Source organism: Salvia hispanica, chromosome 1 (assembly GCF_023119035.1).
Source record: "Salvia hispanica cultivar TCC Black 2014 chromosome 1, UniMelb_Shisp_WGS_1.0, whole genome shotgun sequence".
Taxonomy (NCBI): Eukaryota; Viridiplantae; Streptophyta; class Magnoliopsida; order Lamiales; family Lamiaceae; genus Salvia; species Salvia hispanica.
Window position 1 is genome coordinate 15,738,066 of NC_062965.1, and position 14,890 is coordinate 15,752,955.

The window sequence follows — 14,890 nt, forward strand, 5'->3', positions numbered from 1 at the left end:
ATTTTCATAGCCCACTCGGGACGCTTCTTAATAAACTCTCTAGTCTTATTCAAACCAAGTCAATGCACAACACTCATTTTATACTATAGTCTATTTTTAATACTCCCTCTGTCCCGGATAATTCGGGTCACTTTGACCAAGAATTGTAATGAAAAGTGGGTTGAAAAAGTTAGTGAAATGTGGGTCCTACCTTTATATATTAGTTTTATAATAAAATGTAAGTAGGAATGAGTTAGTGGAATATGAGGTACACTACTAAAAATGGTAAAATTGAAATGAGACAAATTATGTGAGACGGATCGAAATGGAAAACTGGCACCAATTATCTGGGACGGAAGGAGTATTCTTTTCATATATAATGAAATTCTTGGTCTCTGTTTCATGGCTTCTATCTCCCTTTCTCAATACAAACACCAGTCTTATTCGTCCAGTCCACACGCCCAAATCATAGTCGTCCTTTAAACATTCACTGCGCTTTCCGTAATTATTATTATAATGATAATGATAATGATTTAAAAGTTAGTATAAAACCCAAACCATAACTGTCTGTACTCTGTACAAGTAGCCTGCATTCAATTAACATGACTTATCAAATGTTGCTAGCATTGGTCTTATTGTTGTTGATCCAGACAGATCTCTTCGCATTGGGCAAATCCACTTGTAGCAGCAATGGCAATTACACCAGCAACACCGCATACGGTGCTAACCTCAACATCACTCTCTCCTCTCTCGCTACAAACATCGGCAATGATGGCTTCTACAACGCCTCAGCCGGGCAGGGGCCCGACCGAGTCAACGCCCTCGCGCTGTGCAGAGGCGACGTCCAGCTCATCGCGTGCCGCCAATGCGTGCAAAGAGGCCACGTCGAACTCGGGGTTAAGTGCCCGGTTCAGAAGCAGGCAGTCTTCTGGGATGAGTTCTGCACTGTGCGATACTCGAATGAAACCGTCTACGGGACCCTGGCGACTAGGCCCGGATACTTCTACTGGAATACACGGAACGTGACGAGTCCTGAACAGTTTAAGGAGGTTCTGAGGGCGTTGCTCGACGATCTTCGGACACGAGCTGCTGCCGGCTCGTCTACCAGGAAAGTGGCGCGTGGGAATGTAACTGGACCCGATTTTCAAAGGATTTTCGGGCTAGTTCAGTGCAGCCCGGATTTGTCATCGGGGAACTGTACTAGCTGTTTGATTGCTGCCATTTCAGCTATACCGCGATGCTGTGGCGAAAAAATTGGGGGTAGAGTCTTCTTGCCAAGTTGCCATCTTCGTTTCGAGATGAATCTGTTTTACAATCAGACTAGGGTGAAGGAACTGGAGTTTGTTCCTGCGCCTTCCCCTGTTTTCGAGTCATCGCCGTCTGGTAATCATAATTTTCTGTGTTCTGTTTGTTATATAGTTTGGTTTCAATCTGTTTTGGGATTAGTTGACATCAATTTGGAGGTTCTTTTTGCAGGAAAGAAAAATGGTGGCACGACTCAAACTATTGTCATAATTGTGGTTGCAGTTGTTATGTGCTTGATAGTGGTTGTATCAGCTATCATATTTTTAAGAAAGAGAAAGAAACATAAACCAAAGCAAATTGCTCAAAGTAAGTTGCTCATCTTTCTTGCACACTAACTGCTTTAATTTTAAAGTATTGGACTCAAATGTTTGTTCATAATTTCTTGAAGATGTCGACGAGATTAGCACCGTCGAGTCTCTGCAGTATGCTTTCAGCACAATCAAAGCCGCAACAAATGATTTCTCTAATCATAATAAGTTGGGCCAAGGTGGATTTGGGTCTGTTTACAAGGTACATATGGAGTATATAATTGATCAGTGCAAGAGTGATAGTGTAATCATAAACTAAACAAAAATATTTTGTTGTGTCATCATTTCAGGGGAAACTCCCAAATGGTCTAGAAATTGCCGTGAAAAGACTTTCGATGGATTCCGGGCAGGGAGATGTAGAATTCAAGAATGAGGTTCTGTTATTGGCTAAGCTTCAACATAGGAATTTGGTTAGACTATTAGGTTTCTCCTTAAAAGGAATGGAGAAGCTGTTGGTTTATGAATTTGTTCAAAATTCAAGCTTGGATAACTTCATATTCGGTAAGAGTCATCATTAATTAACATATTAGTTTATGATATGAGAACGTATGCTAACTCCTTTGCAATTAATTGGGCATGTAGACTCAAACAGGAATTTAGATTTGGATTGGGATAGACGCTACAAGATCATAGGAGGTATTGCCAGGGGAATCCTCTACTTACACGAAGATTCTCGTAACAAGATCATTCATCGTGATTTAAAAGCTAGTAATATTCTTCTAGACAGAGAGATGAGCCCCAAGATTGCGGACTTTGGTTTGGCAAGATTGTTTGGACAAGATGAAACGCACAGAAATACAAACCAAGTTGTGGGAACATAGTAAGTTACACAACTTAAACAGTTTTATTGAGTTGCAAGAGTACTAAAATCAGTAAACTGCAGCGGTTATATACCACCAGAGTACCTAATACACGGACAGTTCTCAATCAAGTCCGACGTCTACAGCTTTGGAGTATTAGTCCTTGAAATTATCACCGGCCGCAGAAATAATGGTTTCCGAAGCGAGGGTGATAACGTTGGAGACCTCATGAGCTTCGTAAGTATCAAGCATGTAACCTTTTTTTGACCCCTTAATTATATTTATGGTTTAAAATGGGAGATTAATATTGCAGGCATGGAAAAGTTGGCAAGAAGGAAGAGGTGGAGAAGTGGTGGATCCAATTTTGAGGAGTGGTTCAGGCTCGGGTCCGGGTTCGACAAATGAAATTCTGAGATGCATCCATATTGGTTTGTTGTGTGTTCAAGAAAATGCAGCGGATCGGCCAACAATGGCTTCTGTGGTACTTATGCTGAGTAGCTTCTCCATGACCCTAAATATACCTTTGGAGCCAGCATTTTATTCTACCGGTGGTGGTGGTCATGCATTGGAGCAGTCCCTTCGTTCTTCGCAAAATCAAGCCTCCATTACTGAATTACAGCCACGCTGATTCCCCACAGAAAAGTTAGGTTATCTTTTTTGCCAATTGTATTGTTAGTTTATTATTCACATTTTGTGTTTTCTTGTTATTTAAATTCTTTTCTTACTCAGCTTAATATTTGAGTGAACTTTAAAATTGTTCCTGTTTTGCACTTTTAAGTGTCCCTTAAGTAAGAAAATTACATTTTAGGGTCATTACAATATACTTTACCGAAAGCAACATGTTATATACATTACCAAAAATGTTACCTCTCCAATATTTTTGGCATACGAACTTCGGTATAATGAATTTATGGTATGACGAATTTCAATACCGATATTGTACATTTGTTTCGATATGTTGTATCGAAATGCAGTATATTGGACTTTCAACATCAATGAAATTTTTTATATATGCTTATATTTATATTAATATGACACAATAGGTTTTATAATTTAAAAATATATAAAATATATTTTATATATAATTATATGGTCCTGTTAGGTTAAGATTTTTTAACCTAATTGAGAATTGAGATGCATTTTCAACCACTTTATTCACAATTTTCGCACAATGTCAACTACTGTGACATTATGTCAACTAGGGGGCATAATTGTCATTTTCGCGCGATGTCAACTAAGAGTCATTATGTCAACTACGATGTCAACAACAAAACGTTATTTATGTCAACTATTATGTCAACAACAACATTTTACAAATAATTAATGTCATCAACAATAGTTAACATTATATGTGTGTAGTTGACATGAATTGTACACATAGTTGACATTATATGTGTGTAGTTGACATGAATTATATATGTAGTTGACATGAATTGTGTAGTTGACATAAATTATATATGCAGTTGGCAATATATGTGCGTAGTTGACATTAAAAAAGGGAGATAGCTAAATCTGGAATAATTTTCAACTGGGAATGTCACCAAACACCTAGAGTGCATTACGATTAAGCTTTTATTTCTACATCAAATTGTATGAATCATAAACTAAATTGCATCAAATTGTATTTCTCCATCTATTGCCGCCGCTAGATTCCTCTCTCTTCCTCCCCCAGCTCTCCGAATCCACCTCCATTCCGCCTCTTCTATCCCTCAAGCTATCAAAAGCTCCACCGCTCCTCCGCCCCTCTTCCTCCTTTCTCTTCCCCCAATTACTCGAATCAGAACCACCATTACCCGAATCCGCCTCTCTTCTCATACCTCCTCGCCTCCGAATTCTTATTGGACGCCCAATTATCGACCTCATCCGCCCGCGATTGCGAACCCCAAAGAAACCCCCTCGCTCTCTCCTCTCAAATCCAGTATTAGCAGAAGATTTCTTATTCGCGCCCCAATCATCAGTCTCGTCAGCCCTAGAAGGCGCTAATTCACGACTAGATTATTGAAGCTCCCCTGACGGCGCGGCTGCTCATCCCTGCCGCCGCCGCCGCCACCGAATCTCGCCTCCGCGCCGCGGCGCTGGAGCATAATCCGAGAGAAATCTCACATAAATCATCCAAATCGCCAAACCATAATTAAAACATGAAATTACTATTTTACCTTTTCATAATTAATTAATCTAAAATATTTTTCATATGGTAAATTTTGGAACTGGTCGAAAATAAATCTCAATTCTCAATTAGACTAAAAATTTTGCAATTAATCACAACTCTATAATTATATTTATATTTTACGATTTATATCGCAAATTCAATATACATAGTGTATGTGATATATGCCATATTTTCCATATGCTATTGCACACCGCGGACTGCGGTACACGAAAATTTATATGAATTTCATACTCCACCACATATGGTCAAAATTTCAGCTCAAGCCCATGTCAAAAAATCATTTCAATCAAACAAAGAAATTAAAAAAAAAAACATAAAAACAAGGAGAAGTTGAGATTAACACTTACAAGAGCAGCTCTTAATACCAAATGATATTGAACCCCAACTTCCTCGTTGTGAAATCGAGCAACGAACTATTTGTTCGGATTTGTTGTTGCTATATTTAAACCAAAAACGAAAAGGATAAGATGGATCTGCCCACAAAAAGTGATCCCCATATATAGGGTGCAAAAATGAGGATAAATCACGTTGAAAATACTTTTATTAGCTTGTGGGATCATGTTAAGGGTATTTTCCTTAATGGTGATCGGCGATCAAAACGGTTCCGGCGCCCTAGCGTAGGGCCGGCGGAATTCGAAGTTTCAGACTGTGCGTGGGTTTTCCATCGGGCAGCGTGAGAACTAGGGTTTGTAAACAATTCGAAGTATGTGTGGGCAAATAATATTTTCATTCTTAATTGAGAGTATGAACAAAAACTCTATTTATAGACTAAGGACTTTAGGGTTGATTCGATCTCCTAGTCATCTCGGGAAAGAATCAACAAAGAAAACCCGAAACGAAGCTTATAATTACGCTCGACAATTACTGAAAAATAAATAATAATAAAATACTAATATCCAAAAATAATAAAGCATAAAAGGAAATTTAAACAATGGTTTATTTGGGAACGAAGTCCCCAGCTTCTCGGGCGGACGAAAGTTCCTCTTCAGCTTCGTCGTCGCAATGGATGGCTGTTGAAGCCGCTGCGCACGACGTTTCCCTCTTTTCTCTGGCGATGCTTCCACAGTCTAGGCAGTTTGGGTAACCAGCAGTTGTGGGGTTGTATCAGATCAATCGTCAATCGGGAAGCTGAGTCATTATTTTTTGGTATTTGCTAATTATGCGTAAATTATACTCCCTCCGTCCAGCATAAGATGACACATTTTTGGCGGACACGGAATTTTAGGAGTTATTGGTTAATGTATTTAATTAGAGAGAGAGAGGGTATAAAAGCATCCACATCCATGCTCTTGCCATGGATGTGGGCCGGACCCACTTTTATTAATTTTTTACTTCTTGCTCTTCCCCAAGAGCACAACACCCACATCATGCTCTTCAGCAAGGACATGCTCAAGGGTCCCACCATTCCATTATTTAATTTAAATACTTCAATTACTAAAAATATTTCTACAATATAAAAATATATTAAAATATAAAAATTAAATAATTAAATCCTAAAAAATGAAAATTACAAACTTAAAATCCTAAAAAATAAAAATTACAAACGTAAAATCCTAAAATATAAAATATACTCCCTCTGTCCAAAAAAAATAGATCACAATTATCATATTTGGCCGTCCACAAAATAATAGATCACAATCACTTATGGAAAGATTTCCTCTTACTTTTTTCTCCTTCTCTCTTACCCCACATTCCACTAACACTACTTCTCTCTTACTTTTTCTTCTTCTCTCTTACTGCTTTTTCCTTTTCCTTTTGCTTTACCAATTCTAATTAAAACTCGTGCCATACACAAAGTGATCTATTGTTTGTGGATGGAGGGAGTACATAATTAAAATCCTACAAATTGAAAATTACATAATTAAAGGCTAAAAAATATCCCCGTGGAAGACTAGTTCTCCAGTCCTATCCCCAATGTTTGTCAGAGACCTCGTATCATTGCCCGATGCGCTTCAAGTTGCTCGGGAGACATGTGAGATGTCTCGGCCATATTGAGTTGAGCCAAGAGGGTCCACAACGAGTTGGTGGGGGATTGAGGTGGCACAAAGGGAGCGGGAGGGGGGGGGGGGAGGGTGGACGGAGTTGCAGCCCGTCAGCAGTTGGCCATCGCCTTCTTCTTTCCTTGCGGCCGACGTTGGGAACTGCTCAGGCGGCGTTGGGGCTACCCAAGTTAGTTGCGGCAAGCTGTCTAGCCACCTCATCCTCGCTGGCGTTGGATAGAGATACCGACCTCAACCGTTTGCTGGAGGAGCTGAAGGAGGATGTTACGCCACCCTTATACTTCTGATGATGGCGCACCTCCTGCCAAGCCCTGAGGTACCTGAACGGTTTGTGATATTGGGATTGGTAGGTCGCCATGGTAGCAGTGATGAAGTCGAGCTCGCTCCTGCCGCTCCCCGCCGACCGCTCTTCCTGGAGGTAATACCCTTGAAACTTTTGGATTTCGTCGTTGGCTCTGAAGATGGCATTGCACACCATACTCTCATTGCGATAGATGGTTCCAGCCGGCCGGTTTCATTGTACCGACGAGAGACGCGCCACCAAAACCTATCCCCACTTTTGTTCGTGCCAACCTCCAGATCTTCGGAGATAATCAAATAGGCTTTGAATAACTCATTCATTGTACCGTTGAGAGCCGCCGCTCCCTCCCGATCCGGGTTCGGGTGCCCACCCGTATCGCCCATCATCGGGGGCATCTTGGTCGTCCACCGGGTAAGGCCGGTAGCCACCAGGAACTTGAGAACCTTGGGTTTGAGGAGGCGCCGAGAATTGTGTTTCCGGACTAGGGAATGGTTGTGAGCCGAACCATTCGTGGTTCCAATCACGGGAGTCGGAGGGGCGATCGCCGGAGCCGGACATTTTTTTTGTAAGAGTGAAAGATTGAGAAATGATGAGAGAATTTAGATGAGAATTGTGTAGTGTGTTGGGAAATTTTGTGTGGAAGTGGGAGTATTTATAGATGAAAATGTGAATTTGGGGGAAAAAATTGAAAAATAAATTAAAAGTGGGGAGAAAATGGATATAATTTATTGGGAAGTGAGAAAATATTTTTTTTATTTAAAACGATTTTTTAAATTAAATTCGAATTTAAAAATAAATGAAAATGCCAACTGCTATGCCGTTGGCCAATCGCGTGCCGCCACGTCAGCTTGCTCAGCGGCACGGACATGCTCGGTGCATCGAGCAACGCCGTGTCAGCGGTGGACAGCGCGTTGCCGCGCCGACGGCACGGACTCCTCCGTGCACGTGAGCAGAGTTGCAGATAGAGAGAGAAATAAAGATGAATATTTTAATATGAGTGAGAAAAAAATGGTTGAGTGCATTAATTGGAGAGAGAAAATTTCCAAAAAAGGAAATGTGTCATTTTAGTTGGGACAAACTAAAAAGGAAAATTTGTCATCTTAAATGGGACGGAGGGAGTACTAATATAGATGGATCAAGATCTTGACATTTTTACAGAAGGTTAAAAATAAGATAATGATCATCTTTTATCCTCTTTTAACTTTAGGACTCATTCTCTTTAATTTATTGTGTGCTTTATTTTATTCCATTCACACTCAAAATCACAGTTTCTCTCTAGAGTTTCGCATTTGTCTATTTTTAATTTTCTTTTCATGATGAATTTTCATAGCCCACTTGCATCAACCAGATCGATGAGGCCAAACTGCAATTGGGCATTTCCTTGGTCTCAATTTCATGGCTTCTTCCTATATAAACTCCTCATTAGTCATGGTCGTCCTTACACTTTCATTGCACTTTCTTTAATTATTACCATTATAATCTGTTTTGAACAACCAATGCCATTCCCAATTTGTTTATCACATTAACATTTTCTCGCTGTGACAAATTCTAAAATAATAATTTAAAAACACTAAACTGCGTGTAATAGTCTGTGAGCATGACTTTTCAAAGATTGGTGGCGTTGGTCTTCCTGTCTTTGATCCAAACAGATCCCTTCGCCTTGGGCTACTCCACCTGCGGCACCACTGGCAACTACACCAGCGACACCGCATACCGCGCTAACATCAACGCCACTCTCTCTTCTCTCTATACAAACATCGACATCAATGGCTTCTACAACGCCTCAGCCGGGCAGGGACCCGACCGAGTCAACGGCCTCGCGCTGTGCAGAGCCGACGTTCAACTCGACACGTGCCGCCATTGCGTGCAAAGAGGGCGCGCCGAACTCGGGGATGAGTGCCCGGTTCAGAAGGAGGCCATCTTCAGGGATGAATTCTGCACCTTGCGGTACTCGAACGAAACCATCTACGGGACCCGGGTGACCTACCCGGGATACTACTACAGTAATCAACCAAACGCAACGAGCCCGGAGGTGTTTAATAAGGTTCTGAGGGCGTTTCTCGATGATCTTCGGATACGAGCTGCTGCCGGCTCATCTACCAGGAAAGTGGCGGGTGGGAATGTGACCGGACCCGATTTTCAAATGATTTTCGGGTTAGTTCAGTGCTTCCCGGATTTGTCATCGGAGGAGTGTAATATCTGTTTGATTCGTGCCATTTTTGATATACCGCAATGTTGTAGCGAAAAAATAGGGGGTAGAGTCTTCCTGCCAAGCTGCAATCTTCTTTTCGAGATTTATCAGTTTTACAATGAGACTAGGATGAAGGAACTAGAGTTTGTTCCCTTGTCTCCGCATTCATCGCCGACAGGTAATCATAACTGCCTGTCCTCTGTTATAAACTCTGTTTCAACATTTTAAAAATCAGACCGGTAAGTGAACCTGTGAGCTAGCTATTGGTACATGGTTCAACTGCTCGGGCCGATTGAATCACTAGTCGAAACGTTTTAATGTCACAAATATATAATTAAATATAGTGGATTTTCTGGTTTCAGTTCGACTGGCCAGTTTCATCAGTTCAAGGCGGTCTGATATGTTTGCAGTCGGACCGGTCAAAGTGTCCGGTCCGGTCCAATTTTTAAAATATTGCTATGCTTCTTAAGGTTTTATGGGTTTCTTTGCCTCCACATTATATTCTATTCTATTCTAAGATGAATATTGACTTGTTGAATGAAGACATTAGTTTTCTGGGTTTTTTTTTGCAGGAAAGAAAAACGGTAGCATGACTCAAACTATTGTCATAATTGTGGTTGTAACTGTTGTGCTCTTGATAGTAGTTGTATCAGCTATCATATTTTTAAAAAAGAGAGAGAAACATAAACCAATGCAAATTGCTCAATGTAAGTTACTCATCTTTGTTGCACACCACAGGCTATAATTCACTAATGTTATGTATTGGACTCAAATATTTGTTCATAATTTCCTAAAGATGTTGACGACATCAGCACAGCCGAGTGTCTGCAGTATCCTTTCAGCACAATCAAAGATGCAACAAATGATTTCTCTAATCATAATAAGTTGGGCCAAGGTGGATTTGGGAGTGTTTACAAGGTAGATATATAATATATCAGAGCAAGAGTGATTGTGTAACAAATTCAACACCTAAAAACAAATATTTTGTTGTGTCAAATTTCAGGGGAAACTTCCAAATGGTCAAGAAATTGCCGTGAAAAGATTATCTAGGAATTCCAGGCAGGGCAATATGGAATTCAAGAATGAGGTTCTCTTACTTGCTAAGCTTCAACACAAGAATCTGGTTAGGCTATTAGGTTTCTCCTTAGAAGGAATGGAGAAGCTGCTAATATATGAATTTGTTCAAAATGCAAGCTTGGATAACTTCATATTTGGTAACATTCATTCTTAATTACTTACCTAATGATATGTGAACATAAACTAACTCATTTTCATTTGGACATGCAGACCCAGTCTGGCATTCATATATGGATTGGGATAGACGCAACAAGATCATAGGAGGAATTGCGAGGGGAATCCTCTACTTGCACGAAGATTCTCGTCACAAGATCATTCACCGTGATTTAAAAGCCAGTAACATACTTCTAGACAGCGAGATGAGTCCCAAGATTGCTGATTTTGGTATGGCAAGATTGTTCAGACAAGATGAAACGCACGGAAATACAAGCAAAGTTGTGGGAACATAGTAAGTTACACAAACAGTTTTATTGTGTTACAACTTACGAGAGTACGAAAACCTGTAAGTTGTTTAATTGAGTTACAGTATTACTAATAACTATAAACTGCAGCGGTTATATGCCACCAGAGTATCTAATACACGGACAGTTCTCAATCAAGTCCGACGTCTACAGCTTTGGTGTATTAGTCCTTGAAATCATCACCGGACGCAGAAATAATGGTTTTCGAAGCGAGGGTGATAACGTAGGAGACCTCATGAGCTTCGTAAGTATCAAGCATGTAACCTTTTCTGACTCCTTATTACAGTTAGTGGTTTAAAATAGGAGATTAATGTCGCAGGCATGGAAAAGTTGGCAAGAAGGAAGAGTTGAGAAAGTGGTGGATCCAATTTTGAGAGGTTCGGGTTCAGGTTTGACAAATGAGATGCTGAGATGCATTCATATTGGTTTGCTGTGTGTTCAAGAAAATGCAGCGGATCGGCCAACCATGGCTTCTGTGGTACTTATGCTGAGTAGCTTCTCCATGACCCTGAATATACCTTCAGCGCCTGCATTTTATTCAACCGCGCTGATTCCTCCGTAAAAAAAAAATTCTATACTACAATTTTCTTCTCTATTTAAATTCTTTTTTTGCGCTATTTAATATTTTAGGTTACATATATATTTGTTTTAATATACTATTATGAAATACTAGGATGCACAAATTAACCTATCCAAATTTTACAATCACAAGACGCATAAACTAATTCATAACATAGCACAGAATTCTACTTTATGAAACATTCACTTTAACTTATTTTGATAGGAATTCATTCATTTTGTATTTTCTTATACAACGATGTACTTTCGTATAAATCATAACAACCTTTATAAACATACAAAATACACAAAACCAATCAAATTGTATAGGGATATGATTGAATATAAGTGCATCAACAACAGTGGAATACAACATACATCCAATGCAAATGCACCGTGGGCATGCTGTTTCACGCAATTCATTGATTTAGCCACTTGCAACACGTGTAGCCCTTTTGGCCAATAGCATGACGCGTTCAGCACACGTTCCTCGTGAAATGATGCCTCCATTACTGACTAATATCCGCGCGGATTCCCTCAATGAAACAATGTTTTTTCCCTTCTTTTTTGTTGTGCACTTATTTTGCACTACATTGTCATTGTTTTTTTAAATTTTTTTGCTTTGTTTAACATTTTAGGGTATATATTTATTTTAATCCCATCAATTTTTGAATTTTAGTAATAAAGATCTCAGCTAACAAATTATTTACTACTAGTACTATCTAACAATATAAATTTTCTTTGTGTTTGTTCCAAAAATATTATGTTAACAAAATTTTGACATGTCTTTCCTAGAGATCCAATTTTTGACATGGTTCTATATAAAACCAGGCCAGCGTGCCCTCCTCCTTCTAAAATCGAGTGGCCACTGCCCTCGGAAATCAACATGGTTCGATTGTAGGTCCACGCCAAAATTTCCCCTTGGTGTCAATTGTTGAAACCTCCACTCCCTGTTGCTAAATCGGAAGTCCGGGAGAGACGAGTCAACATCGTGTCCCGAAATATTTTTATAAGACAATACAAGGAAATTAAAATATTTAGGTAGGAGCAGGACAATAAAAATTTCATCGATATCAATAGTCAAATTAAAGGACGAGTAGAATGCACTACCCAATCCAAAATTCACCATACATGACGCATAAGCTAATGAACCAATCCACAACATTGCATTGAGCGAATAAAGTAATGCATTCACCAATTTATATTCTCTTTACAGAACAATATATACTTTTGTATGAATCCATAAGACCATAACAAGTTATCATACTATATAAACCACTCAAATTCGTCCGACTAAATTATTTTTAATTCATATTTTATTTTTATTCTCTAGTCCTATCTAACTATAACTCCAAATAGATTTTTGTATGAAAGTTCGTTAAATAAAAATTTATATGTGGACAAAGTAGTTTTTATTAAAGAATCAATATGACCAGTTTTTATTCCCAAATAACTAAAATTAAATGCACATGATGCGAAATTCAATGTTTTCAATTTACCATGTTAATTACTCTATTTTTTTGCTATCACTCTACTGATCATCATAGAATTATTCCAATATTACTCACAATGTCGAGCTTTGAATTGAATTGTAATTGTGAGTCTAGAAGACAGGGATGCTTGGAATTGATATGGATATGATTGAATATAAGGGCATCAACAACAATGGAATAGTGAATGCACTGTGGGCATGCTGTTTCACGCAATTCACGCAATTCACGCGTTCATTGATTTAGCCACTCGCAGCACATGTGGCACTTTCAGCCAATTTTTCATTAGTTTATCGGTTATTAATATTTTAATTTACAAAAAAATTATACTAGTACTTAATAACTTTTTATTTAGGTTTTTCATCATCCACTCTCTATTCTAAAAAAATTAAAAATTCTGTCACTTGCACGATTCGATCAAACTGCTTTGACCGAGCTAAGATTCCAATACCACTTGCATGTAGAGATGCTCACAGTTCCGGAATCGGCGGTTACGGTTTGGAACTACCGATTTCAGTTTTGGAAATTGTCGAACTGTAATCTATTATTATTATCTGGAATCATTTTATATAAAAACATACTAGGATCATTGATTCGTTATTTAAATCGATTGTATATCATTTAAATTCATAAAATTAAATATTCTGTCACTTGCACGATCCTCACAACTTTGACCGGGATAAAATTCCAATACCACTTGCACCGATAGAAAAGGTCGGTTCATAATAAACAGATATATAGATGAGGTCAAACTGCAGTTTGTACTTACTTAATTTGTAAGGACATTTCCTAGGTCTCAATTTCAGGGCTTCTTCATTCCATTCAAAATCATCGTTTTTCTTTTGAATTTTCGCATTTTATTTAATATAGTCTTTTTAATTTTCTTTTCATAATGAATTTTCGTAGCCCACAGGGGACGCTTCTTAATAAACTTACAATCTTATTCAATCAGTACGTACACTCCCAAGTCAATATACACTCCAGTCATTTTATTTTATAATATAGTCCATTTTTAATTTTCTTTTCATAAAAATTTACCTTGGTCTCTGTTTCCTATCTTCTATCTTCCTTTGTCAATATAAACTCCAGTCTTATTACCGACTTATATCCGTGCTGATTCGGCCCCAAGACTTCACTGATTCACAACTCTGATAAAGGTGGATCAAGATCTAGACTCTTGAGAGAAAATTTAAAATAAAATAATGATCGTCTTAGTAAAACTTAATTCGAATGAACATGTATTTATTAGATTTACAAAATAGTCGATCAAATTAAATTTAGGACTCATCCTCTTTTATCTTATTTCTCTAACTTTTATTTATATGCTTTCACACTGAAAATCGTCGTTTTTTTTCCCTTCTATATTTCGCATTATTTTTAATATAGCCATATTATAATTTTCTTTTCATAATGAATCTTCATAGCTCACTTCGATCAATAGGCCCAATATACACTCCAGTCACTTTGAGTATTTTAGAGCACTCCCAATGATCTCCCTTATTTCTCCCTAACTCCTGCCACATCAGCGCCACATCAGCACCAAAATTTATCCCCAGTTTTTAGCCAACTTTTAGCCAACCTCTGCAATGGTTTCTCCCTTATTTCTCCCTTATTTCTCCCTAACTCAACATTTCATTTTTACATCATCACTAATTTAATTGTTTTATCGCCGAAAAATCGCCGACCTCCTCCCAATGGCCGGCGATAAGTCGGCGATATCCGGCGAAAAATCGCCGGATTATCGCCGTCGCCATTGGGAGTGCTCTTATACGGAGTAATGCAATCTATTTCTAATTTTCGTTTCATTATTAATTTCCTTTTGGTCTCTGTTTCAAGGCTTCTAGAATCCTTTGAACTTTGTCAATATAAACACCAGTCTTATTCATTCAGTCCACGCCAGACTCATGATCGTTTTACACTTTCACTGCCCATCCTCCAAAATTAAACTAATTCTAAAAATAGAAAGTTTTAAACTAATACTCCATTAGTAATAGAGTCATTTTATCATTTTAGTGCGTTCCATAGTAAAAGAGTCATTTTCCTTTTCAATAAAAGTCAACACATTTTTCCACAGCTACTTTACTCCGTCTTACTATTTTCTCTCTTCATCTTTCTACCTTTTTTCATTTTCCACTTTATTCTTGTTGAATAATGTATGGACTATTTGTGTTTTGGACCTGTATATTAATTGTGTTGGGCTTGCTCATTTAATTAATATGTGGCCCAATGCTGATAATAAGTCCAGCCCGG

The 14,890-nt window shown here is 38.5% G+C and overlaps 2 protein-coding genes across 2 annotated transcripts; both read left to right on the forward strand.

Moving 5' to 3' along the window:
* Positions 1 to 581: 581 nt before the first annotated feature.
* On the forward strand, positions 582 to 3,146 carry LOC125201349 (cysteine-rich receptor-like protein kinase 44). Its single transcript, XM_048099424.1, has 7 exons — positions 582 to 1,362; positions 1,456 to 1,590; positions 1,673 to 1,794; positions 1,883 to 2,093; positions 2,175 to 2,412; positions 2,476 to 2,629; positions 2,706 to 3,146. The coding sequence occupies exons 1-7, from the start codon at positions 582 to 584 to the stop codon at positions 3,018 to 3,020; spliced, it is 1,956 nt and encodes a 651-aa protein (XP_047955381.1). The 3' UTR covers positions 3,021 to 3,146.
* Positions 3,147 to 8,372: 5,226 nt separating this feature from the next.
* Positions 8,373 to 11,300, forward strand: LOC125201351 (cysteine-rich receptor-like protein kinase 44). Its single transcript, XM_048099427.1, has 7 exons — positions 8,373 to 9,232; positions 9,627 to 9,761; positions 9,851 to 9,972; positions 10,058 to 10,268; positions 10,342 to 10,579; positions 10,683 to 10,836; positions 10,912 to 11,300. Exons 1-7 carry the CDS (start codon positions 8,461 to 8,463, stop codon positions 11,152 to 11,154), a joined length of 1,875 nt encoding a protein of 624 aa, XP_047955384.1. The 5' UTR covers positions 8,373 to 8,460; the 3' UTR covers positions 11,155 to 11,300.
* The last annotated feature ends 3,590 nt before the right edge of the window (positions 11,301 to 14,890 follow it).